The sequence below is a fragment of the Pelecanus crispus genome, chromosome 7 (assembly GCF_030463565.1).
Source record: "Pelecanus crispus isolate bPelCri1 chromosome 7, bPelCri1.pri, whole genome shotgun sequence".
NCBI classification, from domain to species: Eukaryota; Metazoa; Chordata; class Aves; order Pelecaniformes; family Pelecanidae; genus Pelecanus; species Pelecanus crispus.
Window position 1 is genome coordinate 34,887,477 of NC_134649.1, and position 27,145 is coordinate 34,914,621.

The 27,145-nt window shown below is 46.5% G+C and overlaps 2 protein-coding genes across 2 annotated transcripts in view; both read left to right on the plus strand.

Annotated features, from left to right (window-relative positions):
• The window catches only part of FANCD2 (FA complementation group D2), a 51,718-nt gene extending 30,931 nt beyond the window's left edge, over window positions 1-20,787 (plus strand). The window contains exons 27-43 of the mRNA XM_075714694.1: window positions 1,542-1,651; window positions 3,087-3,233; window positions 4,364-4,480; window positions 5,384-5,512; window positions 5,711-5,829; window positions 6,478-6,591; window positions 7,142-7,269; window positions 8,618-8,717; window positions 11,078-11,200; window positions 12,029-12,122; window positions 12,684-12,755; window positions 14,327-14,365; window positions 15,007-15,081; window positions 16,203-16,277; window positions 19,812-19,958; window positions 20,499-20,573; window positions 20,710-20,787. Coding sequence (XP_075570809.1) covers window positions 1,542-1,651; window positions 3,087-3,233; window positions 4,364-4,480; window positions 5,384-5,512; window positions 5,711-5,829; window positions 6,478-6,591; window positions 7,142-7,269; window positions 8,618-8,717; window positions 11,078-11,200; window positions 12,029-12,122; window positions 12,684-12,755; window positions 14,327-14,365; window positions 15,007-15,081; window positions 16,203-16,277; window positions 19,812-19,958; window positions 20,499-20,573; window positions 20,710-20,787 — 1,742 coding nt within the window. The remainder of the gene's footprint in view (window positions 1-1,541; window positions 1,652-3,086; window positions 3,234-4,363; window positions 4,481-5,383; window positions 5,513-5,710; window positions 5,830-6,477; window positions 6,592-7,141; window positions 7,270-8,617; window positions 8,718-11,077; window positions 11,201-12,028; window positions 12,123-12,683; window positions 12,756-14,326; window positions 14,366-15,006; window positions 15,082-16,202; window positions 16,278-19,811; window positions 19,959-20,498; window positions 20,574-20,709) is intronic.
• A 140-nt stretch (window positions 20,788-20,927) lies between these two features.
• BRK1 (BRICK1 subunit of SCAR/WAVE actin nucleating complex) lies at window positions 20,928-21,324 on the plus strand. Its single transcript, XM_075714479.1, has 3 exons — window positions 20,928-21,050; window positions 21,127-21,209; window positions 21,291-21,324. Exons 1-3 carry the CDS (start codon window positions 20,933-20,935, stop codon window positions 21,315-21,317), a joined length of 228 nt encoding a protein of 75 aa, XP_075570594.1. The 5' UTR covers window positions 20,928-20,932; the 3' UTR covers window positions 21,318-21,324.
• Window positions 21,325-27,145: the final 5,821 nt, after the last annotated feature.

Here is a 27,145-nt window from a genome sequence, read left to right on the forward strand (position 1 = left end):
AAGGTCCATCTAGCTCAAAATCTTATCTGATCAACTCCTGTTGCAACTGAAGTGGAGATGTAAAAATATCCTACTCCAAACAGGTGTTGGATAGTCTATCTCCTTGGGAAAACTGATGCTTAGCATTTAACAGTGAAAATCCAGGGCTTTCATTGACTGTTTTCATCTGCCAAAGTATTTTCTGCAGCAGTAAGCTGTTCTGCCTTTGATGGGTTTGTGCAATTGTCTGGTACTGAACCTGTGGCTTGAGCTGCCTTGCAAATCCCTGACCTTTAGGTTGTACGTAACTGATCTCTTAGGAAATTTGTCATGGCTCTACTGCACAAGGAAATGCTTCCTTCAGCCTTTCCCATTGCTAGCTCCCATAGAGAAGAAACAGAACTTGCCTTTCAGGTTTTCAAGCTGAAGTAGATTTGCTTTGTTCTTTCTGTCTCTAGTTCTATTTCTAGTTTAGATTAACATTTCCTAGGAACATGTCTGCCTTTGAGCAGACAAAGGCAAACTGAAAGTGGACAAAAATTCACATTCCATTTAATGAAAACAACTGGAGGAGGCCACAGATTAGAGCGCCCTTTTCTCCTGGGCCAAACCCATTCTGCAGGGACTGGACCTGTCACGTAGGAGTGATTAAGGCAGAAGGAAATTTATGACTATGTTCTGCAACAAGAGGAGGATACATCACTTGAGATACTTTATTTTGAAGGAGCGGAAGTAAGTGCTGAGACTAGTAAGCCCAGCTCAGACTAGACCAAGAGATTCCTGAGCTTAGCTTGTCTTGCCTACAAAAAAATCAGTGAGTACTGTGATCATGGGTCACAGCCTTGAGAACATACAGTTTTGACACCAACCTTGCTCTTCCTTTAGGTGTGCAGCATCTCACTGTAGCTGAGCTAAGTTAAATAGTTTGCTGCCAACAAAAAGGGGAAGGCTTCACTCTCCCCCTCACACCTGGCCCTGGTAACTTATTGGCTGTCTGTTTGGTCTAATACATCCTGTGCAATTTACTTGGAAAATTTTTTGATCTCTCTGCTACATAGTGCATCAGGTATGAGAATCTCCCTACTGTTGTCAGCAGTGAAGACCATTGCAAGGAATTCATTGAGTTACACTGCTGTTGGCTTGGCATCCCTGCAAGTCCCTTCTGTAGTTGTGTCTTATCGTCCTTTTCCAGGTCCTCTTCCTTCCTCAATACTGTATCTGAGGAAAAAACATTAAATTTTCGTTCAAGCATTTTTTTAAGATGATGTCCCACTCATTTTTGCAATCACTTCATAATGTTTAAACTGCAGTAAGAACAGTGAGACTCGCTTTTATTTCTTACTGTGATTTTATAAAAGAGAAGCTGGTTGTGGGGAAGCCCCAAATGTATTTGACTCTCTTTTGGACCGTGATCCTGGCTACGGATGACACACAACCTGTGCATGCTCCATGCTTTCTTAGGGCTGATTAAAGTGCAACCTGTGCTGTTTCCCTGGCTGCAAGTGCTGTCTAGTGTTGAGCGCAGTGTAGCCTTTGTTTCTGAAGTTGCTTTTCTCTTTAAGGAAGGAAAAAAAAGACTGATGGCAGCAAAGCCGGCTCTGCAGATCGTTCTCAAGCAGATGACAGTTCTGAGGGAAACCAGCCTGATACTGAGCTCTCCGAGCTGGATAGGGTAGGTGTATACCCCTGGGGACTTGCAAGAAAGACAGACTAGGGAAGATGACATAGAAGCATAAGTAGAAGCTTTGAGAGAGGGGTTGTTCATTTCAAAAGTTAATCACAGTCAAGTAGTTCAATTCTGCTTTCTGACACTTGCCTCCCATCTGAATTTTGAAAATCATATGCTGCAGAGGCCAGACACTCTCCAGCAGGCAGTGTGGTTCAGGGCAGTGCAAATGTGCAGGATTATCAATCATACTATTAGTTATTCTCTGGTTAAGAGTATAGAAGTTTTCTCTTTTTAAGCCAGTGTCCCATCTCTCAAATTACTGCAATAACCTGCCACTCCTAGAATCAGGTCAGAAATTGTGAGATGAATCTGGAAAATACAAACCCTGGTAAGGACTGTATCTCCCACTGATTCTAGTCTGCTTTAGTCATGGGCCCTCATTTTGCAAATTTTCCTTGAGGTATTTAATCAATGTATTCATGATAAGGTATCTAAAATTATCCATTTTCATCACACGCTAAGAACTATTTCCCAAACCTATCAGCTAATGAATTATTGGATTTTATTTCTTCTTCTTTTGAATAAGCTTTTACAGTATTGTCATCAGGTCTGGAATGCAAGATCTGTGCTGGCTGAAAGAGAAGCCAGGGGAATGCGCCCACCTTCGGGCTCAGCATCCTGGGGGCTGGGGTCTCATAGCCTCCCACAAGGCCCCACTTCTACCACTGTTACTAATAAATGTTATTCAGAGTCCATTTTATCAATTTCAGCCAGGCAAATATGCTTCTACTTCCCTGATATTGTACAGATATGATAACTGAGTCAGATATGATAACAAAGTCACTTAAGTAACAGAGAATAAGCAAAGTCTCAAATAGTTTTGGGAAGGAATGTATCTAATCTTTCTTACTTAACTATAGCACTGGTCCCATACGAGCCCTTAGATGCCATGCCCTGCCCATGGTGGTAGTGTACAGAAATCCTGTTGTGAGCCACATGTAACATACATCGGCTCCTGCGACAGGGTTGCATGGAGTGAATCTCTAAGAACTTAGAGATTGTCAACCAGAGGCAACAGAGCATCCCATAGTTTACCATCCTGGTATGTATCAAAGATAAAAACATTTGCCTTCATCTCTCATGGTGCTTATGGTGCAAGTCCAGAAAGGGTTTCACAGAAAGGAGATAGCAAAAATTATTCCAGTTTCCTAAGTATTATTTTTTTCTAGAAAATTTTTAGTAACTTGCACAGTCCAAAATGAAAATGCTTCTGATTCTATGTGCTTGTCTCTCTACTAGCTATTGTGAATTCTTCTTAGTCTTTTTTTTCAACCTGGCACAAAATATAGAAATCTGTGTGAAAGAAATAGCTTTATTTGAGCTAGAAAGTCTTACAGTCTGGCAGGTTGCAACCTTAATTCTGCTATTTACTTTTCAGACTGCTTCTGAGAGAGACGCAGGAAATCCTCTGGCACAGCTGCAGAGCTATCGCCTGTATTTCCGAGAGTTAGACCTCGAAGTGTTCACTGTACTCCACTGTGGGCTGCTGACAAAGTCTGTCTTGGACACAGAGATGCATACAGAGGTGAATGCAACAGCATAAAACCATACTGATAAAACTTTGTGGAACTGCCTCTCTCAGAGGCCTTGGCTCTTTCTGTTCCATTAAAACGGACAGATTGATGTTAAGATGTGTTGGTCCAGGTCTGTGAACTATGTACTAGGAGAGAATTTGCCCCCAAAGAAACCAAAGTAGTTCAAGGCACTGAGATAAAGACTGTCCTGAGAACAGCAGACATGTAGTGTAGCAACGTTAAAAACAAAATAATACAAACGTTGCATAAAAGGAAAAAGGATACAGTATAGCATGTATAGACCTAAGGAAAGAAAGGGACTTTAATATTGAACACTGCCTAGCTGTAGGATGTTAAATACACCAAGAGGCAGCTTGCCTATTAAAAAGAACCTACGGCACTGAAGTAAAGCCCATGGTGCAAAAAGGCAAGTGTCTCCAGGCATCAGCAGATTGGAAACTTGGCACAAATGTGGGACTGATGTCGTGAATGTGCCCTCAGTGGGCAGGGTCCTGTTTATCATCTGGGAGCTTATATACAACTGCATTGTTATCAATGTGGAAAGCAGAAGTGCTTAATTTTGTTACCCTCTTTGTAGGCAGACTGAGCCCATCTGGAGTCTAATTTTGTTAGGCTACAGTAAGGTTCATAAACTGTGAAAAGGCCATGGCAAGCTGGAGTACAGCCTGGCCTGCTCCAAGGACAGCTGTCTCTGTGCCTGTGGGTAACAGGCCAACTTGAAGACTGTGACAAGTCTCTTGGGCTATGTGGCATTATTTCAAATTACTTGTTGACTCAGTTGGTGAATTTTGTGACTCTTGGGCTTAAACCTCTTTCTATCCTTACAAGCTTATTTTCAATGTCATTGTATATAAATCATTTCCCTCTTCAGTAGTTAAGCGTTACTGACATTGCCTCAGCTATGTTCAGAGCACCAGGTTTGCTTCTCACTTTGAGTAACCAGAACCAATGCCCCATACCTGCAATAAGGGAGACATTTGGTAGATGCTAGGGTTTTATAGGTCCCTGGCTGAGGTTAACCAAGCCAGGAGTCATAACTAGAAATGGAGGGAGTGAACTTGAGCTTCAAGGCACTAGAGTTGAGTCTGGGTCCTGGGCCTGACTGTTCTTGTAATTGCAGGCTCGTGAAGTTGTGCAGCTGGGGCCTGCTGAACTTTGCTTCCTTCTGGATGACCTGTGCTGGAAGCTGGAACATGTGCTGACCCCGGGCTCCACAAGGAGAGTGCCCTTTCCAAAGGCAAGTACAGCAGCAGCCAATGCGTCTAGACCTGGGCTGAGGAAGAGCACATCAGTGGCCTCCAGGCCTTTCCTGAGAGAAATGTTTTTCAGAATTATTTTCACCTAACAGTTAAATGGAAGTCTGATACCCAACTGTGTGTTAGAGCAGCACTTGCTCTTTCGAAAGAGACTTTTGTACCACTTCCCTTGCTGAAGTGTTTGCAGCACCTGGTTCTCTGCATGTTTCAGGAAAGGGTATATGACTGAGGCCTTGTAGCCTCAAAACTCAAGTGACCCATTTTCTAGCCCTCCTTGGGGAGACTGGCTCTGCTGTTCAAGAAGCAGCTCAGGTTAGGTAGGCCAGATAGCTGCCGCATCCAACAGAAGCTGCTGGATCCATGTTTCTGCTTTTTCTGCAGTCTTTAGAAGAATACCCGGAGTGCAGTGACTTCTTGCATTCCTGGCTGATGCCTTCAGGAGGGAAGTAAACATGTGTGACCCACTGCATTAAACTATGAGAAACTCACTACAACATGATCGACTCCATCATATTCAGTGTTCTTTCTCCTTGTCTTTATATCTATCTTGATTCCTATGTGTAGAGACTGCCTTCTCTTAGTGTTTGAGTAAAATGTTGGACTCTATGATCTTAAAGGTCTTTTCCAACCTAAATGATTCTATGATTCTATAAAAGAGCTATGTGTCACATCAGTTTTATTCTTTTCATCAAATGTTATCCACTTGTCTGAGTTGGTGCTGGTTGTTCAGCAGAAGCCAACTTTCTTACTCTGTGATCCTTCCTGACAAGAGTGTATGGCATCAGGAATTGCACTCCTCAGAAGCACTCTGAGGTAGCGCTTGATGCAAAATTATTCTCAAGTGAGGCTGATGAAGTGACTTTAATCTTTTGAGTTTGCTGCAGGAAAGAGGCTACAAGGATATTGGCTTTTCCCACCTGTGTCAGAGATCCCCCAAGGAAGTTGCTATGTGTGTAGTCAAGCTACTAAAGCCACTGTGTAATCACATGGAGAACATGCACAACTACTTCCAGGTCAGTAGGCAGCAATTTTGACTCAAAAAACTGTCAAGTTTTGTCACCTCTGAAAGTATTTTTAGTTTTGTTTGTGGGAAAAAGAGAGTTGCTTTGTTTTCTTCACATTTTTTAAACATGGAATTTATGGAAATGGGTTCTTGTGCTGTTATCTTTCCTTGGAATAGCATTTAATGAATTATTTGTTCTGTATTAAAGGCAGCTGTTACACAAAATCAGGGTGTGGAAGATGAACCAAGAGTGAACATCCAGGAGCACCAGCTGATGTCTTCTTGTTACCAACAGCTGTTAGTAACTTTTCGCTCCCTATTTGCTTGGTGAGTTTAAACAAAAAAGTATGTAGTCGCCTAAGTGAGCAAAGTCGATTCATTGCTTCCTCTTCTCATTCCTTTTCTTGAAAGTGTTTGTATCCAGCATGTGGCCTGTCAGCCATGCAGAACAACACACTGCAGTGGTTGGAGACTTTTAAGCTCTTTATAGTTATGTCAAGCTTCATTGCCTGATCCTGAGCTGAACTAAAGCTGTAGGTGACAAAGCACTGAACTGAATAGAATTCAATGTGCTTTTGGTTCAAGACCAGCATAAGGGGCATACTGGCACACCTAGTTGTGCAATTTCCATTCTGCTTAGGGATCTTGGAATTTCTTACCCAGTAAGTCCCCTCATCCTTTGCTAAATTGTCACTGCCTGCATCCTGAGCAATGAAAGAATTCCTTTTGCCAATGGGAAAGGATGAATGTGTACTTCATTGACAAATAGCCTGTGCTGCTGATGCACTCGAACTGGATTCATAAATGTCAAACCCCTTGTAACTTTCATATTACAGGGCTCTTCTTGCGTATCCAGCTTCTTTGTTTTTTGTGTTGCAAAAATATGCCCAGATATGCTTTTACATCTGATACTTCTCTTCCTTCTAGTCTGATGATGAACTGGATTTTTTGTTTGTTTTTTTCCCCCCCTCTCAGGAATGGTTTTTCTCAGCATGAAAATACTGACTTGCTAAGGTCAGCTCTCCAGGTGCTTGCAGACAGGCTAAAGCCGGGAGAGACAGAGTTTCTTCTTCTTGAGGAGCTGATAAGGTAGAAGCAGTATTTCCCAAGTTCTGCAAGGGATGAATTTCAAGCAGTTTTCTCTGGTTTGTGTGGGCATGATGGGTAAACGTGTGTTTGGGACCTCTCATAGAGACCACAATAGCTTAAAACAAAGCTTTGTATTTAATTGAATGGCAGTGCAGTCAAACCTAATGAAAAGGAGCTACTGGATTATAAAATATGCATTAATCTATGGATCTCATTTGTTTGTATGCTATTTGAGATGAGATTAGTAGGATTCACAGAAGAAATTAGTATGTTCTGGATAGTTCAAATGCCTACAGGAACACTAGGCAAAAGCAGTGTATAAAGATGTTGCTAGACTTAGAGCGACTGGGGTTTGAGAGGAGTTTCTCAGTGACTGAATTTTTATCTACTAGTGGTTGACTGCTCCTTCAGAAGGGCACTGCCAGACAAAATACTGGGCTAGGGAGACCTTGGATCTGAGATGGTCTAGTAGTTCCTTTTTATTTATGTGTTTCTAGGAGATTACCCTATCTACACTGTGTTCACATTTTCCCTTTCCTGTTATCCCCAGTGAGAGTTTTCACTACCTACTGAATTTCCAGCAGAGTGTTCCCAGCTTCCACTGTGCGTTCATCCTCACTCAGCTTCTGATTGCCATCGCTGAGAAACCAATGGCTGGCTGGAAGAAAGAGAAAATGGGTAATGTGTGAAGAACCTCTAATCTCAGATTAGTTTTCGTGCTGTCCTTTGCCTGTAAATCTTGGGTTCTATCTCTGGAGTGCATCTGTTGAGGGAGAGGTTTCCCTTTGGTATCCTAGTAATCTCACTGGATGAACAGTCCTAGCTATTAATAAAGGAACAGCAGTAAACATATTGGAACCTCTTTGGTACTTGTTTTGCTGTGCCTCAGTCACATGCAGGAAGGCAGACTGCAGCTCTCTTAACTGGTGTTTTTAAAAATCAGAGCTTCACTGCTTTTAAGAGTTCTAAGAACAAGCCTGCTGTTCAATTTTGGTACCAGTTTAATCACTGATTGTGGAGGTGATCATAGACTTAATCTGATATGGTTCCTAGTGCAAGTACACATGACTGTGACAGCTCATTTTCAAAAATTACAGAAATGAACTGCAAATACAGCTGTTACTTCAGGGCACAGAGAGGAAAACCTGTATGTTCTTAACCCCATGCAACAAATGTTTTCCATTAAGAGAGCTCTTCTCATGGATTAGGACCCGTTCTGTAAGAGGAATAGCATTCAAGCAGATAAGGCATAGGCATGCTTGCAGGGAATATACAAGAAAACTAGTTGGTCTCCACTTTGTCACACAGTGAAATAAAGACTCCAGACGGTCACCTCTCTCAGCCATACCTTGTCATACTAAGACACCTCTAGAATTTGTCCCTCCCAGATCCTCATAGCCACTCAGAATTGTAAGTTCCCTACTTTGAGATTATTTTACTATTTTAAACAGCCCCACACTGGGGAAACTGCCCGCTGAATATGGCAGGGAATAACCAATTTTAACTAACAATTTAGTGGTTTTAAACATTTCTGCAAGAGACAAGCAGGTTTGTTAGCAGTTTTGATTTAAGAAATCTGTAAACTTTAAACTTGCCTGTTCACATTTATTATTATAGTGCTGTGGACAAAAAGTCAAGCCACTTGTTATTGGAATTCCATTTCTAGCAATGGATGCCCTAAGAGTTGCATATTGCCTAATTGAAAACAAACAGTTGGCACACTGTAGGAGCTACCAAACAAATAAGTCTTAACATAAGTTTGTCAGGGACAAATGGCCAGAGATGGATCACAGTTCTGATGTGAAAAGGTATTCCAGACCAGGAACACACTGGATGTGCATGTGTTTTGTGATCACGATGTATGTCCTTGTGGCCTTACTGCTTTTTAGGGGAAATGCATTCTGACTCACCAAAGTTCAGGCATATTGTGATCTTTCAAAAAGCCATTTGGACACACTGCCTTTATATGGAAGAAGGATATTATCTTGGATTCTTCCTTCAGTAGGTTATCCCTTATCTTTTACAGCTTCACTAGCAAAGCAATTCCTCTGCCAGTCATGGATAAAGCCTGGTGGAGACCGAGAGAAGGGCAGCCAGTTCAACAGTGCACTGCATACTCTGCTCTGGTAAGGCTCAAGCCATTGTCTCAAGCATGCCAAGACACTCTTTTTCTAATTACTGTTGCTGCAGAGGAATGACACCTCTCAATCATAAACCTCATACTTAGATAGTTTGGCCTAAAGCACTATTTCTACAGCATTGAAAGACAGCGAGCAATAGGAAGAATTCTGTTAACCATTGGCCGTAGAAGCATGTTTGGACCTTATGTTTGCTAGACTATAGCTTGTCAGTCTACATCAACACATCTATACATGTATGCGTGCATACATACACATGAAAGTGTGGATTTGGACCAAAGTGTCTGGGTTTTTTTTCACTAAACTGAAAGCAAATCAGCTCTCACTGAAGTCAAGGAGAGCAGGACTGGGTATTAGGTGAAATACAATCACAGAATCACAGGGTGGCTGAGGTTGGAAGGGACCTCTGGAGGTCACCTTGTTCCAACCCAACTCCTCCAGCAGGGTGACCTAGAGCAGTCTGCCCAGGACCATGCTGGGCACAACCCTCTAAGCTTGGCTGTTCAGCCAGTTTTCAGTCCACTTCACCGTCTGCTCATCCAGCACATACTTCAACAGCTACTCTATGAGGATCTTACAGGAGACTGTTGAAAACCTTGCAAGACTATATCCACTACTCTCCCCTCATCTACAAGCCAGTCATTTCATCGAAGGTTACCAGGGTGTTCAGATATGACTTCCCCTTGGTGAATCCATGCTGACTGCTCCCAGTCACCTTCTTGTCCTTCATGTGCCTGGAAATGGTTTCCAGGATAGTTGTTCCACCACCTTCCCAGGGATCAAGGTGTAGCTGACTGGCCTGTAGTTCCCTGGGTCCTTCCTCCTGCTCTTCTTGAAAATAGAAGTGACATTTGCTTTCCTCCAGCCCTCAGGCACCTCTCCCAATCACCATGATCATTCAAAGATAATTGAGAGTAGCCTCACCATGGCATCAGCCACCTCCCTCAGCACTCAGGGCCTGTGGACTTATGTATGTCTAGTTTGTTTAGCTATTTCCTAGCTTGATCCTCTTCCACAAAGTCTCCCTTGCTCCAGACTTACCCCCACTCTAAGGCATGGGATTTCTGGAGGCCAGTTTTGCTAGTAAAGACTGAGGTGATGAAGGCATTCAGTCCCTTAACATTTACCTCAGCCTTTTCCATGTCCTGTGTCACCAGGCCCCTGCCCCATTCAGCAGTGGACCCACATTTTCCCTAATCTTCCATTTGCTACTTATGTACTTAGAGGATCCCTTCTTATTGCTTTTGGCACCCCTTGCCACATTCAACAGATTCAACTCCAGGAGGGCTTTGGCTTTCCTAACCACATCTCTGCATGCCTGGACAGTGTCTCTATATTCCTCCCAGGTTACCTGTCTCTGTTGCCACCTTCTGTGTACTCCCTTTTTGAGTCTGGGTTTTGCCAGGAGCTCCTTGTTCATCCATGCAGGCCTCCTGGCATTTTTGTTTGACTTTCTGCTCTCTGGGATGGACTGTTCTTGAGCTTGGAGGAGGTGATCCTTGAGTATCAACCTGCTTTCTTGGACCCCTCTTCCCTCTAGGCCCTTGCCCCATAGCAAGAAGATCCATGAAGAGGCCAAAGTCTGCCCTCCTTAAGTCCAGGGTTATGATCTTGCTGTTTGTCCTGCTCCCTTCTCTCAGGATCCTGAACTCCACCATCTCACAGTCACTGCAGCCAAGGCTGTCTTCAACCTTCCCCAAAGAGCCCTTCCTTGCTTTTAAGTGTGAGGTCCAGCAGAGCACCTCTCCTCATCAGCTCCTCTGTCACTTGTGTCAGGAAGTTGTCACTGATGCTCTCCAGGAACCTCCTGGATTGCTTATGCCCTGCTGTGTTGTCCTTCCAGCAGGTATCATGGTGGTTAGTCCCCCATGAGGACCAGGGCCTACAAAGATAGGGTTACTTCTAGCTGTCTGTAGAAGGCTTCATTTACTTCTTCCTGATCCAGGTGGTCTATAGCAGACAGCCACTACAATGCCACCCATATTGGTTGGTGATTTCATCCTTACCCATAAGCTCTCAGTTGGCTCATCACCCATCCTCAGGCAGAGCTCCATGCATTCCAGCCATCCTCTCACATAAAGGCCAACTCCATCTCCTCCTCTTCCTGGGCTGTCCTTCCTAAATACAAGAATGAGGAAATTCAGGTTTGTTTCAGATGATGGTAGCTTTTAATGACATTACTGTGACAGTTCCAAGTATAGCTTTGGATTTCCTACATATGATTGCCTTTGGCATAAGAATGAGCTTGACAATTTTAGGCCACATGTTGCAGGTAGGGCAGTGTTCAAGATCTTGCTGTGTTATTCTGCATAATATTTACTGATGAACTAAGCTGGTTTTGGATTTAGTGTCTACCTGGAGCACACAGATAACATGCTGAAAGCTATAGAAGAAATCTCCAGTGTTGGTGTTCCTGAACTGGTCAACTCTGCCAAAGATGGATGTTCTTCTACTTATCCTACATTAAGCAGGTAATTATATCAATAGAAACTTTGAATGTCATGAGATGCACAATGGCAATTTCTGCTTTTTAATATTTAATTTTCTTATTTTGTGGTCTATTATGGTTTCATGCTAGTACTGCTTTGGACTACTCTGGGCATTTGTAAACATTCTTTTGGCAGTACGCAACAGGCTAGTACATGGTTAGCTTTATGTCAAGGTGAAATGTCCTTGTGCATTAACACAATGTTGAGTTTATTATTTGTGAGCCATTTTAATTGGAGAATGAACTGCTGTCTGTCGTCAGGTATGTTGCCTCTTTCTGTGCTACTATGGTGGTATAAAGCACTCCAAAAGTCAGCCTCAGAGGCCTGAGGTGGCTGTAGGCAGTCCTGGGTGGGTATCCAGTGTGCAAAAGCACACTCAGGGTGTTTCTGCTCCTAGCATAGGAATGTGGAAGCATGGATTCAGGGTGTTTCTGCTCCTACCACAGGAATTTGGAAGCACAGTTTATGCAGGGATGGCCAAAGTTTCTGCACTTTGGAACTACCAAAATCATCTTATGCTGAGAGCTGCAAACCTTTTGCTGTGCACCCTGAGAGCCACGAAGAAGTGGGTGGTGTCTGTGTGTGGTTCATACTGGGGAAGTGGTAGTGGTTTTCCAGGATTCTCCATCTGTTTGGGCAATGGGGCTGGGGTAGACATGCTTATGAGTCCTAGGGTCAATCTCCTGTGATTTCCTATCAAGAAGGATGCCCAGCTGGGTAACCTTCAAGTTTTCCACATTGTTCTGGGGACAAAAGGCCTATCTAGATGCTCAGAGCTGGCTTTTAGTTTTGCTCTCACTTTCTCCACAGGCAGACATTCCCAGTTTTCTTCAGAGTAATGATGGCTCAGCTAGAGAGTTCAGTGAAAAGCATCCCAGCTGGGAAACCATCAGACTCAAGTGAGGTAGGAAAATAAGTGCACTGAACTGTTTGAGGGGAAGAAGACATAAGTTAAACTGTACAGTACAATAAAGATGTATAAATTGGAAAGGAATCTACTTCTGAACTTTGTCTAGGAAATGCAATCAGACAGCTTCATTCATCAGCCAAAACTAATATACAGGGTAGCATAAAAGAAGCATCCTTTTTTTCTGGTTTGTACTATGTCAAAAATCCAGTAAATCCAGCAGAAGCTATAACCAGAAAACAGGTAGTAACTGGCAAAATACTAAGCTGTGCAGTTGGCCTGCATGCCTGTGTGGGAGCACAAAATTATTTTGCAACCAAGAGCTGCTCTGAGAGCAAGGAAGTGTGTTAACTCTTAGCATTTTAAGCCATGTGGGCACTGATCAGGCTGGAATTGCCATTAAGTGGTTTTGCTCTGATAAATCTGCCTGTGGTGAAGCTTTGTTCCTCTGTCTTCAACAACAACAACAATGCTTTGAGTACAGCAAATGCTGAGAGCATCCAGCAAGGTGAGAGGAACTACACCACCTTGGGTTATTGTCCCCTTGCATCCCGTTAGGTGCAACTGGAGAAGCTGCTGCGGTGGAACATTGCTGTGCGGAATTTCCATATCCTCGTTAACTTGGTCAAGGTGAGGTTCTGGTCATTTTTCTGGCTTTCCCTTCAGATTCCCAGCAAAGCCCAGCGTACCTAGGTTCATGAGCACAAGGGAAAAACGTGAGGTATGGCTGACTAGGGGAACAACCTGGAGGTGGTAAATAAAGCCAGTTATAATCTGCGTGCAAGGGTTTCCATTTAGCTTTCACTTCAATAGTACTTAATTCTTACAGCCTGCACATCTTACTAACATAGTTCTCACACAAATAATAAGTCTGCACAAACACAGGATGATGTAAGGAAGTGCTGAAAAAGGACTGAACAAACACCCCAATTCCCTAGTACAGTATTTTGTATCTGACAGAGTCCACTACCAGCTGTGGAAAGGCAGATGGGAGAAACCCTTCAGGTAGGTCTGGAATAACATCTGATAGAAGGAAACATTTTCCTGATGTACTCAGCTGAAGGCAGGCCAATACTCTGAACAGCAGGAGGCTTGGATTCCTGTCTGTAACCTGCGTTCAGTACTTATCTGATAGCCCTCAGCTTCACTTGCTCTTATGGTAACATATGATCTTCCTTTGAATCCTGCTGACAATTCATGTCATCCTGTGGTGATGAACTCTAGAGGCCAGCCCCACTGGATGAAATATTCCCTTCCATCAGTGTTGGAGTTGGTAGATTCAGTGTCACTGAGTGTGATGATTTTTTGGGCAGAAGGCAATAGATAGAGCTGCACTTTTCTCCTTGCTTAGGTTGATCACTACTGTTTGCTTTTATCATATCTGAAGCGATGATTGGCAAGTCCAGCTTTTTCAAGTCCAGCTTATGAGCTCTGGTGAATTGAGCTGGATTCTTCTATACAGCAGCATTCACTGGAGTCCTACCTGTGCTCCATATGCCTTTTGAGAGCATAAAGGGTAGAGCTGGACCAGCTGGTTCTGTTTTGCAATCCATAGCAGCACCAGGGTACCTTCACAGCTCTCACTCACACCTGTGTGCTATGCCAGTTAAAACATTCACTAATTAGTGATAGAATTGGTCACTGGCAAAAATACATACACAAATGTATACCAGAAGAAAGCCTTCAAGGGAGCTGAGACCATCTGTTCTATTTCTTTTGTTTGCTGTTGGACTACAGCTGTGTGTGACCTGAGCAGTGACACCTGGTGCCTTTTGCCTGCTGGCACCATTAATGTAACAGTTTCACTATTTCCCCCAAAATACATTATTTTGCACATCTCAGTTTTGCTTTGTCCATTATGTGGCTACTTGCCCATCAGCTGGACTTAGGTCTCCTAGGTCCCAAACTATCAAGAACTTCAGACTTGTTGAGATAATTTTGTGCCATCTGCAAAAGGGGCACCTTAGATCACCAAACAGCCATCCTGCCAAGTACTTCCTTCTGCCTGACAGCCATTACACTTCATGCACTTATGGGGTGTTCCCTGTTGAAACTTGAGAATGGATGTTGCCTTAGAACAGGTTTCACACTTTAATGAAGGGGAGGTAATGAAGGGCTATTTTTAATTGGCTGCTGTGCTTACATTGTTTCCTTTAGACTTATGGACTGATCTGGCTCTTTTTTTCCTCTTGCCCAAGTAGGTATTTGACAGCAGGCCTGTACTCAGCATCTGTCTGAAGGTAAGCAAGAATTCAAAATAACTCAAGCGAACAGTTTAATTACGAGCTTTCTTGAATCATTGCCTCCAGTGTAGTAGAGTGGTTACTGAATTCTCTGGAAGAAGCAGATACTGTTTCTTATACCTTTAACTGTCTTCTTTAATCCTCATTGTATGGCTCAACCACAACGAACTTGCTGCAATTGGCATTACTGACTATAGACCCTTTCCGCTCTCTCCTTTCCCCATGGTACTCCAAATGAGAGGATACATCTCAGCAGCCAGGTCTCCCTTAGAGCCCAGAAAGACCATGTGTCCCTCTGCAACTCCCCCTTTTCTGGCTAGGACTCATATATACATATAGTGATTCTAACATTTTGTGTTTACTTCAGTTTTAGTCTCAATTTGCTAGTGAATAAAACCAGGGATGTGTACAACGATGAGACCTTGTCCTTCTAGCCTCTCTTTGCAGTGATTAAAGTGGGACCCTTTACTGATCCTGTATATTCCAGTACAGCCTTCTCAAGAATATAGTCTTTTACTAAATGAGAACAGTCTCTGGGGTAGCTTGAGAGAATGTATCATTATCTTAGCTGGCTTTTTGATGGTTCTTTGAAAAGGAATTTAAATTTGCTTTCTGATGCATTTATCATTCTTTTATAGTACGGCCGTCTCTTTGTAGAAGTGTTTCTGAAGCTTGCCATGCCTCTCCTGGACTACAGCTTTAAAAGGCACAGGGTAAGCCTTTTGGAGACAGGACTGTCTGGAACCAGCTGGGAAGCATGACTGATGCTTGCTAGAAGGAGATTCCTGTCTCTGGTCATATGTTGGCATGACACTTACGACACTTCATGACAAACACGTCTAATGTCTTCAGCTGTGCTTTGCCCTGTTTGCTTGCCTGTCCAGCACGCTCTCAGCAAACAGATCACTCCCAGCTTGCCATCACTCTTCCGGTTGGATGGCTTCACTGTTAGCAAAAGAAGCCCTTTCAACCTCCATCTCCCTCAAAAGTTATTACCACAAAGGTGTCACTCACAGAGGAGGAAGCTCACATGAGCAGTCAGGTTGGTGAGGGCTTGCAGTCCAGATGGACAGTGACATTGGTGTCTCTGCAATAATTCTTGGAGCTTTGAGCCAGACAACATGCATGAGTGCAGATGGACAGGCCAACCTTGCTGCACTACATGACAAGCAAGAACAGTTCACTTATTCCCCCTGCTTTGTTGCAAGGCAATCCAGCTTTGCCAGTGAGACTCATTCTTTAGCTTAGTCTTCACAATTTGTCTAATAGATAACTCCTTTCTATTGCAAAGGTAAGATCTGGTCTCATGGATGTTTGGGGGAATGAGGTTATCAAACAGATATCTAGTCATTGCCACTGGACAACAGAAAGTGCCACATAATTTGCTCAATAGAGAGGATTGATACCCAGAGTTCATGCTGGATGTGTTTCAAATACCACAATCTAGCAGTATGTTTTATATTTTTCCTCTGGTTCCCCTATTTCAGAAGGTTGTACTCAAAGCAAGATGTGACAAGGTTGTCTTGATTTTAATTGCCCCACTTTCACTGATATGTGTTCATTCCAAACTCTGATTCAAAATCAGTTTTGGTTCAAAGTGCTTGGCCTTGTGACATGTGGTCATACTTCTGTTACCAGTTACTTGGCTTAGATGCACAGTGCAAGTCTCCTATGGCTTAATCCAGTTCGTCTGATGTTTTCTGCATACGTGCATCATATCTCTATCCCATAACCCTTTGAAAGGATTGCTAGGACTAATACTGTTTCATTATTCTTGTTTCTCTTATGGAAAAATCCTTTGAGAATGATTTGCTCGTCTACTTATTTATTGCAGGATGATGTGCAGAGTTTGCTGAAAACCTTGCAGCTGAGCACCAGACAACTTCATCACATGTGTGGCCATTCCAAGGTAAGATAAGTTCTAATTGCAGCACAAACTCCCGTCCTAAGAATGATTTATTTCCCTTCCACTGCTTTTCCAGGGCATAGGCAGGTTCTACTTGCAGGTTTCCAGCAGTGTCTGTACAAGCAAAAACTCTGAAAGGAGGAGAAATAGCCTTGGTTAGTGGCCCAGAAGTTGAATTATTTGATCTAAGTGGCTGACTTGGATGTCAATCAGGTTAGCATACTCTTTTAGGACAGAGGTTCTTGACATCTTTGGCTGTTGGCATCTGTAAGAGGGTGTTTCTGAAGACACAAGCTAAGACCTTAGAGACCTTGCATAAAGTATAGATGCCAGATTGATAATATGGGAGAGAAGCTTTGAAAAAGATCAAGCCTTGCAAGTCAGAAGAATCAGCAACAGGAGGCAGACAAGGGGAAAACCTTACTCAAAGTCCTCTTGAGGTGCCTTTTTGGCATTGTTACGTTGATACTAGGGAAGAGGGCGAAGGGAGGGGAGGAAGGTGGTAACACACAACCAGCCTGCCAGTCTGTCTGTAGGAGACTTGGGGCAGGAAGGAAGGTGTCGTGGTTTAGCCCCAGCCAGCAACTCAGCACCAGGCAGCCGCTCGCTCACTCCCCCTACCCCGATGGGATGGGGGAGAGAATCGGAGGAGTAAGAGTGAGAAACACTCCTGGGCTGAGATAAGAACAGTTTAATAATTGAAATAAAATAAAGTAAAATAATAATAACAACAATATTATAATAATAGTAATAATAATATACAAAACAAGTGATGCACAATGCAATTGCTCACCACCTGACGACCGATACCCAGACAGTTCCCGAGCAGCAATCGCTGCTCCCTGGCCAACCCCCCCCAGTTTATATATTGAGCATGACGTCATGTGGTATGGAATAGCCCTTTGGTCAGTTTGGATCAACTATTCTGGCTGTGCCCCCTCCCAGTTTCTTGTGCGCCTGGCAGAGCATGGGAAGCTGAAAAGTCCTTGACTAGCATAAGCAGTACTCAGCAACAACTAAAAACATTGGTGTGTTATCAACATTCTTCTCCTATTAAATCCAAAACACAGCACTGTGCCTGCTGCTAGGAAGAAAATTAACTCTATCCCAGCCGAAACCAGGACAGAAGGGAAGGATTAGCACGCTGCTTACAGTGTGGAGAGCTAGTTCTCACAAGAGAGAATCACATGGGAGAAGGCAGTTAGAAAGAACTTCATGTGTGCTGCTTTGTTCTTGTTAGACTCCTAAGAGGTTCAAGAACATGTCCGAGAAGGGTGCTTTGCCAAAGTAGTTGAAGGGAGAAAGCCAGCTATTAGCATGGCTCCCCAGGCTAGATTTGCTACCAATTTAGTCCAGAGCTGGCATCAGGAGCATAAAAGTCAGCTGGAGATCAGAACATGCCATTGCAGCTATCAACATAGGGGAGAATTGGAAATTGGCACAAACCCTGAAGATGCTAAAAAGTCCTTCTCATGTTTAAAGCAGCCATGAGGATTTCACTTTCAAAGTCACAATTCACCTTGTAAACAGGGTAACATTATTGCAGCTTGCAAGGTCTTGTTTGTCTTTGCACTTGAATAGCATTTTCAAGTGCTGTGTCCCATGGCCCCTGTTAGCATGTAACTGCAATTAGTGAACACCTGTGTTTTACCACTGCTCTTGTATCTGTTGCAATCCAATTAGGTCTCTGTGCCAAATCACTTTTGCAAGAATGAGAAGGCAGCAGCTGAATCTAGGCAAATAAATGTATGCAGTGAATGTTCCATACCTATTTGAAGAGGAGTTGACACCAACATTTGTTAAACCGGTCTTGATTTCACTTTTGTACAAAACTAGTAGATGCTCACTGACGTACCATGCAGTGTTACCCAAGATTTGCTACTCTCCCTCAATATGAGTATCTTTAAAAAGCATCACACAGCAGACAGTACAATCAGCTTCGCCTATAATTTCCTAAGTATCTGTCATTTACTCTTTCACACCAGGCTTCTCTTCTGTTTACACATCTAATGCTAGACATAAGGACAGTTTCTGGAGACAGATTTTTGTAAATGCCATGGTACTTTGTTGAGTCTCCAAACAGCCTGCAGGCAGTTGGGCAGGTTCCAAGACCCAGGGAGCACTGTGATTGTTGATTGTGTCATTAGCGAGGTTTTCCCTGATTTGGTTCTGATTAGTGCTGATGATTGCTAGGTCCTGCCTGTTACACAGGCTAGAGAACAGGTTGCTGTTGGTATGCAGTTACCCATTCCCCCTTGGCAGAACATGAAGCAAAGCAGTGTCCCTCTTCCCAGGCACATTGAACTCTTCCAAGAAATGAAGCTGATCTGATTTCAGAGTATAGCTAACGCAAGCATCTTAATGCAAGAAGGTTACAAAATATTCTCATGAAAGAGGAAAATACTTATGCACAAAATAATTGTTTATGGCTCTTGGCAGGTCTTCTGGTTTAGCAATGACTCTATTCTGTACTGCAGATCCAAGCCTAGCAGGAAGAGATGCTCACCTGGAGCTAAATGACACACAATATCTGGCATAGCTGCCCTTCCTCAGCTCGTTTTTGCTTACAGCAACTCCATCTGTTCCCTCCTGTCCTAGTTCTCCAAAAGCCAGTGCTTCTTTGGTCTGGACAAGCTGGCTTTGGAGTTTATAGTGCACGCACATTCCATGTGGCTAGTGTAAAGGAATTGCACCAGACACTGAGCAAGAAAAGATTGTCATTGCAGTGGCTTATTCAACACCTTTCTCATTCTTTCTTCTCTGTGCTTGGGAATTCAGCAATTTCCTGACATGAAACTCCCTGCAGCATTAGTTTGCAGCTTGTGGCTATCAGCAAGTAGCTATCTCCCTTCCTAGGTAGGTAGTTTTGGAGTCTGGCCACTTGTAGCCTTGCTTTTTGCTTTGGACTGGAACGGTGTGATTGCTGACCTCCATAGATAACTCTGCTATTTCACCAGCAGTAGCTTGTATGCGAGTCAGAGTTACCCAAACATTATCAGTTGCACACACCACCAGCACCAGCAGCAATGCAGCTTCCAGATGTTTGTGTGCAAGCAAGCTGTGGCTGCCATGAGCAAGATGGCAGCAGTGTGAGATCTGTGCGTGAAGAGCTGTGTGTTGTTCTTGGAGAACAGAGCAAGTGACACCAGTCTGTTGCTGAGATGATGGAGCAAAGGAAAAGCAGATTCTTCAAATAATTTCCCAACGGACAGCAGAACTCATCTGACTTACGCAGAGGAGTTGCTAGCCTTTCTCTAAGGTTCACAAGAAAAGCTGAGGCTCCTATTTTTATACAGCGTGGATATGGCTGTTTGGATTGTTGCAAGGGATCATTTTGCTGCCTTAGACAAAATGCTTATCTGAGTTTTATTTTTTAACAAAAGCTATAAAAGAATTTGGCCAAGAAATTACATGATCTGGGCAAGCTTTGTGGGGATTGTGTCCCACCCCCCCAACCTGTGTAACCAATGGCTTTTTAATACTTGGAATACTTAGGCAAGAATCAATCACAGTCAGGTTTTACTGTTTCATATTTAGATTCGCCAAGACATTGGACTGACCAACCATGTGCCTTTGTTGAAGAAGTCACTGGAACAATTTGTATACCGAGTGAAGGCAATGCTGGCGTTCAACCACTGTCAGGAGGCGTTCTGGGTGGGCATCCTTAAAAATCGGGATCTTCAGGTGAGAATCACTGTCCTGCCTGGGGCAATTAAAACCTGGGAAAAGACAATGCTTATCTTGCCCAGACAACTGTAACTCTGCCCTTGTGTGCGGGTAGAGCTAAAAGGGCAAATTCAATGTGACGGTATTACAGTCATGTCTAGTGCAGCAGAAATAAGTGTTTTATTTCAAGATCAAGGGCCTGCATCTCCGGGGGCTTCCTTGCAGCAAGGCTGTCACACTGAAGCAGTCAGTTTTTATTGTTTGTAATGAATGGGTATGGGGTGTCCTTCCTCTGCTCGGTGGCAAGAACTGCACGAAAAGGGAAGAGGTAAAGGTCACTTGAACTCCTCTTCACACACTCGTGTGTGGCTTTAGCAGAAGCCAGTTGTGTCCGTTTTCTTCGTCTTTCGCTGTAGAAACAGGACAGTCGAAACAAATAAACAGGTTTTGAGTAAAAAGCAGGTTTTAAGAGATGAAATGCCGCTCTCTTCCATTCCATCCTAGTGCACTTTGGCTGCTTCACATACACTCAGTACGGGTCTTTTGCATTCAACTTAGGGAGAAGAAATTTTGTCCCAAGCCTCTGAAGAGAGGGACTCCGAGGAGGAGGACTCCACAGACAGTCCCGCTGAGGTACTTCTTTCCAGGCGACGCTGCCTGCCGCTTTGAGCGACTCGGTTGAAACTCTTGTTATAATGCAAAAAAGGCGGGAGGGGGGGTGGGGCGGGGTATGGGGCAGCTTCGGCTCTGACGGCAGCCTCCCCCGCAGGAGCCGAGCGGGAGCGGCACGGACGCTAGCGACGAGGACGGCGCGGCCGGGCCGGGCCCCTCTCCCAGGGAACCCTGAGGCCCCGGGCGGCGGCGGCGGCGGGCGGGCTCTGAGGCGGCACCGGGGGCGGCTCCGCGCAGGCGCGGTGGGGTGGGGAGGGGGGGGAGGTGCGCAGCGCCGCGCAGGCGCGGTGCGCGCCGGGGTGGCGGCGGCGGGGGCGGCCATGTCGGTGCAGGAGGACCCGGTGCAGCGGGAGATCCACCAGGACTGGGCCAACCGCGAGTACATCGAGGTGATCACCAGCTCCATCAAGAAGATCGCGGACTTCCTCAACTCCTTCGGTGAGGGCGCCGGGGCGGCGGCGGGGGGGGTGGTGGGGGCGGGCGCCCGCGGTCTCTCACTGCCGCCTCCCCGCAGACATGTCGTGCCGGTCCCGGCTGGCCACCCTGAACGAGAAGCTGACGGCGCTGGAGCGCAGGATCGAGTACATCGAGGCCCGGGTGAGCAGCGGGGCGGCGGCGGCGGGGGGGTCGGGGCGGGCCTGGGCCGGCCTCGGCTGAGGCGTTTCCTCTTCCCGGCAGGTCACCAAGGGCGAGACGCTGACGTAGGCCTGGGGCGGCCCCGGGCCCCCCGCCCCGCCGGAGCACCGCCGCCCCGCACCCTGCTCGGGGCCCGCCGCCGCCGCCACCACCGCCGCCGCCGCCGCCGCCTCTGCTTGTGTTGCCAATAAACCGCTGTGCTCCTGCCCTGCCTGCTCTCTGCCTGCCTGCCTGGGGCCGGGCCACGGCGTGCCCGGCTCCCTGCCACCGTCTTGGATGTCCAGAGCCTGCCCTTCCACCCGCCTGGCCCACGAGGTTCAGGCCCGCCTTCCTCCCCGCACATGGGGGCTTGTGATGGGAGGGGACACGCTCCAGGGGCTGCAGGCCTGGCCACTGTCAGCTCTGGGAGGCACCTGATCAGCGTGGCTCAACCTTTGAGGTGCTTTGTGCACCTGCCGGGGTCACAGCGGAAAATCTGGTGATCCCGATGGTTTGGTGGGTGTCTCAACATGCACGTGTGCGCGCTGTCAGGGCTAGGTGGGGACAGCAGGCTCACCTGTCATGCTGCACATGCCACAGGAGAGTGCCCTTCTCTGGCACCTAGGAAGAGGTGCTTATTCTTCTGTCTAGGGAGGCAAGTGGCAAGGAGAAGGAAATTTCTCTTCCCTTCCCACAGCTCCTCTTTATCTCAGTTCTTCATGAGCATCTAGAGCTGCAGACTCACTGCTCATGTTTAGCATTTATTGGGGAATCCATGGAGTTGGTGTCAGTAAAGGTTGTCTTGCTTCCCAGCACGCTTTAGATGTCTCAGTATATTACTCACCAACTGGAAGCTATCTTTTTCATGATGGCAATATGATGTCTGCAGTGTTTACCATGCACCTGGGTAACTTAACGTTCTTTATATTTTTGAGCCTGGCAGGTCTGACATCAGCTGGTTGCTCCTCAACATAGGTCCTCCCACAAGCTCAAGAGTTTTGTTCTCCATAGGAAGCTCTGTGTTTTCCATTATTTGAATAAGTGCTCCTCTGGCCTTTCCCTCAGCTCACCTAGCCAGTTACGCTTTACTGTCAGGTTGGGCTGCACGTCTGGGAGGCTTGGCTGCTTCTGGTGCAGAGACCCAGGGGAAATAAGTGCTTCGTACTGACCCTGCAGAGCTTACAGTGGAGTGGAGCAGCCACGGATCATTGTGCTTTTGCTCAGGGGCTGTATCAAATGATGAGAGATGGTGTTGTCATATGAGGTTAGTAGGTAGAGGGAAAGCCCCTGTCTCTTTCCTCAGAGGCAGTTGCTCTGCGGCCCAAGTACATCAAAAATAACACCCAGGGCCCAAGCACTGCTTGTGCTGGTGCGGAGTCCGGAGGTCTCCATCGTTGGAGATAATTCAATACTTGTCTGGACAAGGCCCTGAACAGCTTGATCTGACTTTGAAGTTAGCCCCGCTTTGGGCAGCGGGGGGGTGGAGCTTGAGACCACCAGAGGTCCCTGCCTAAATTATGCTAAGATTCTTCACCCAAAGACTGAATGGGAGACAGAGGGTACCACAGATGTCCCTGGGATGGGGGCTGTACGGGGCTGATCTCTTTGCTTGAGATCCATTGCTTGTTCCTGTTCCCAGCTAGTAGTGTGGTGTGTGTCTTGGATCCCTTCCTGGTCTCCTGGCACGCAGTTGTGGTGGTTCTCCCTTTTTCCTCTGACCCTGGGGTTTCTCACAGGAGTAGGTGTTGCCATGCAGTCGGTGTGGCCAGAGCAGTTTTGGTGTAGGGATCTTGTCTTCTGGAGGGTACCGCTCCTCCCAGGACACATGCTTTCAAGCGCTTGAGCACTGTGGGATCAGCCTGTCTGGTTCATCTCCCAGCAGGGATGCTGGGCAGCTCACTGCGGTATGGAGTTCTGCCCTTTGTCTTTCCCATTCAGGGAGCCCCAGTAGTTCCCGAGGGCACTCAAGACCAGGCTTTCTGGTTTGAGTGCTGCTTATTCCAGGCCATCTCTGGGGGGTGGAGAAGCCTCCTGGTCCTTGGGCTGATGCTGCTTCTTCCAGCAGCTGCTGTGGCATGCAGCGCTGTAGTAGATGGAGCTTTAATGTATTTGAAGTATTTGGATTGTTTTAAAGACTGGGGAATTATGCTTGCCTTTTTTTCTTGTACTGTGTCTTTTTCAGAATATGATGCCCCAGGAACCCACATTAAACTTTTCTGGAGTGGATTTGTGTATTCTAAATCAGGAGATTGATTTGCGTGCCATGCTAGTGGTGCTGTACTCTCCACCACACATTTAACGTAGCAGGAGATGACAGTGTGCTCTGTGTCCTCAGAGCATGCTTTCCCCTTGTCCTGAGAGAGCTGACTGCTCAGGCACCCTTGCAGCTCTAGTTATTGGTAGCTGAGACCTTTTGGTGGTCTGAGACCTTTTCCCAGAGCCTGAACTGGAGAGCAAGCTGTCTTGAAGCCTCTTGCGAAGGTGCCAGAATGAAGCAGTTTCATTAGAGCCTGAGCCACAACTGTAGCTTGAGAAAAGTTTGTACTCTAATGGTAAACAGTGGGCTTTTAGGGCTTGCTGCCTGCTGGACAGGCAGCCAGACCTCATGGAGTGATGGCAGCAATCCTGCAGTCCTCATTTGAGTTAACAGTTCCAAGGTTTGGGAATGAGTGATAGTACTGAATTTTGATCTTGGGCAGGAGATGAGGTGATACTATGTTGGCATCACCATTTTTCTGGTGTCAGCAGAAGAGGGAGATCTTGAATTCAAGCTCTGCATATCCCACAAAGGTTGTAGTGTCTGATCCAAAGCACCCATTTTAAGATGAATGGATCGGACCAGACTTCTGAAATAATTCTAGCTTTTAGTAAATAACCTTTGGGCTCTCTAGGTACCTACTGCTAGCAGAGCCTTGATTTTAGGAAGCCACTTTAAAGTCAAATGTACATTCATCCCCTCTATGTTGCAGGTGATTGAACCTGATAATAATTCAGTGACCTGAGGTGATATCAAGAGAGGAATGTGTTAGGACACAGCTGAGTTGTGGAGGGAGAGCTGTGCTTTGTCCCTAATAGCTTTGCAAAGCTGGACTTTTCTTTAAAGATTCCAGAGGATAGCGTCTGCTTGCATTTTGGTGCCAAGGCGCTGACGGCAGTGGATGCCACCTTGAGTAGTTGTCTCTCAAAGAGAAGATTGGCCCTGCCTGCCTGTGATTGCCTGCTGATCACACCAGGTCAGTGAGCTGAGAAGGTCACAGGGGTATGGAGGGCCTCCAGATTCACTGAGATTTTTGTGTCCAATTCCCAAAAAGCAGCTAGCAGTATTGCTCTTAACTCTGCAAAGCATCAGGACCTGGGACTTGGTCCTAGTGCACATAAAAGCTTTAGGGTGGATACGCCATCAGCTTACCTTTCCCATCACCGTCCCTCTCTCCCCCTGCAGTCTGACACATCCTTGTGTGTTTTCACTTCATATCACAGAAACATGAGGCCAGTAGCTGACAGAGCCCTCTTTTTGGGGAGGGGAGGATTCTCATTGGGTACATACATCCTGGAGCAAAAATTTGAGAACAATATCCTGGGGAAACGCTGGATAGAGCAAACTTGGAGTCCTGCCAACAGCTCACCTTGACTTATTTGTGTTCACAGGAGATCCATGTGCCTGAACCTCTGTAGGTACAGAAAGAAGACCCCCCAGGAAATCTCCAGGGGAGACCTTATCTGATGTTTAGCCTGACTTAAAAAGCTAGATGTGCATTGTGGGTTCTGCCTCTGGCCCTCGTGGCAGAGGAGGGCAGAAATGCCATTGGAGCCAAGGCTGGGTTAAACATTGCTTTTAATGCAAGGGAAAGGAGCTGCGGGAGGGCTCTCTTGCAGTAAAATACTGCTTGCATGTGGGAGGAATGGGTGTGAGAAGTGGATGTATATTACCTCTTGGAGGCCATTCTCCCTCTCTTCTGCTGCTGTCTCTACGAACTGTCACCATTTCCCCTAACAAAACTCTGACGGCAGTACCTGCTTTGGCTGCCCTAGCTCCACAAAAGTTGAGGATTGAATATTGACATCCTTTGCGATGCCTTTGTGCTCAAAAGTGCTGAGGAAAGGGCCTGTATCAACAGAGGATCAGCTGGAGCAGGGAACGGTCCCTTGGGCTCCCTGTGCTTCCCGGGGAGCTGCGCGCTCTCCTCTCCCTGTGGCTCTGCCTCCGCGAGGTGCTTCCAGCCCTACTGTGAGGCCAGAAGAATGAAGGCGGGAAGGGACCCCAGGGAACTGGGAGGACAAGGAAGAAGAGAGGTGCTGATTTTGAGCGGCTTTCGTTGCAGGTTGCTCCCGGAAGACTGGTCAAGGCGGTGGGTGGGGAGGGTGCCCTCAGGCCCCACGCTGATCCCCCGTGCTTGCTGCAGGATTCATGGGCTGAGCCAGGCCAGCGGCTGGGTGCAGTTCACCGCTCCCCACCTCGCTAGCAGCCAGCAGCCCCTTCCTCAGATCCCCAGCCCCCCCCAAGCCTTCCCCCTGCTCCTTCGTGGCCATTTGGGAGCAGGGCAAATATTTTTGTATAGATAACAATGGAATTGCACTAATGACATGAATATAGATGTGATGAAACACATGTTCTTCAGAGTCACTCTTTAGCCTCGGGAGCTGCTGGTAACAGCACCTGAAGAGGTCAGTAATTCTCCAGAGGGCAAGACCATCCTGGTGTACACCTTCAATTTATTTAGCCTGCTCAAACAAAAGAATCGTGCAAAAGCCAAGGGACTGTGCCAGGCCTCTTCTCTCCCTGGCCGGTCCCTTGCTTTTTTCATTAACTGGCAAGAAAAGTGATTCTCGGGTCGCTGACCGTGTGTTAACTTGTGCACAAACAGGCTGAGGCCAGACGCGTTATGCTAAGGCAGCTGCAGCAAGTGAGAGCTCCCTGGGTCTCAGGTGGTGGGGCTGCCTGCTTCTCACTGGCCCTGAAACCCCTTGGCTGTGGATTCCCGTTGTTTTGGGGGACTGCGAGTTCCTTGCTGCCCTGTGACAGTGCCCGGAAAACAGGGCAGAGCTGTGGGCTCAGCCCCGGGTGGGACTGTGTCCCAGCCCTTGGAAGGAGCTGCCCTACGGGATGCGCTCCCCTCCCCGGGAGGGCGGCTCGCCACCAGTGCCCTCGGAGCCATTCCCATGCAGCCTCAGCCTGGCTGTGAAGTCACAGTGGGGCTGTGAGGTGACAGAGCCCCATGGTGCCTCAGCAGCCGTATGAACTGACCGCTCAGCCCCCGGCCCCAACTGCGGCGGCGGCAGCAGCGTGGTGCGAGCACAGGGGTCCATGGCCCCTGCCCACCGCTGCCTCCTCATCCTCCTCCTCAGGGTGGCCCTGCACGTCAGGCCAGCCTGGGCTGCTCCGTGGCGAGCGCAGGGAAGAGGTAAGCGGGTAGCGCTGGGGCAGCCTTTCACGGGCCAGTGGGCTCTTCTCCCTGAGAAGCGTGGATGATGGTTCTTTTCCTCTGTGCTTTAGCGATGGTTTCCCCTGCGTGCGTGACAGCTCTCCCAGTAAGAGAGCCCGGAGGGGCCGCGTGTTGGTCCATCCGCTCCTCCAGGGGTGGGTGTTGCACATGGCCTGGGAAGAGCGTTTGGAGAGCTCCCAGGAGCCAGCCAAGAGGTCGCCAGGCCCCTTTGGCAAGCTCAACCTACACCTGTCTCCCACGTTGTTACCTGACCCTCTTCCAGTGCCTGCAGTTCACTAAGGCAGCAGTGGATCCCAATGTGCGATGGAAATATTTCTCATCTGTGCTTGCTTCTAGATGAGGGTGGTGGCAATGGTTATCCAGCTTCTCGGATGGGTGTTGGTTTGGAGCCCTTGGGGCATCCTGGAGGTAAGTTCTCAATGTCCCTTTCCTTGAAGGAATAAACATTGACAGTGTGGCAAGAGCTTATTCACA

Excerpts from the sequence above, each read along its gene's own strand:
- BRK1 (XM_075714479.1), top strand. The coding sequence starts at position 20,933 with ATGTCGGTGCAGGAGGACCCGGTGCAGCGGGAGATCCACCAGGACTGG. Across the intron at positions 21,051-21,126 it reads GGACTTCCTCAACTCCTTCG|ACATGTCGTGCCGGTCCCGG; the intron begins GTGAGGGCGCCG and ends GCCTCCCCGCAG. Across the intron at positions 21,210-21,290 it reads TCGAGTACATCGAGGCCCGG|GTCACCAAGGGCGAGACGCT; the intron begins GTGAGCAGCGGG and ends TCTTCCCGGCAG.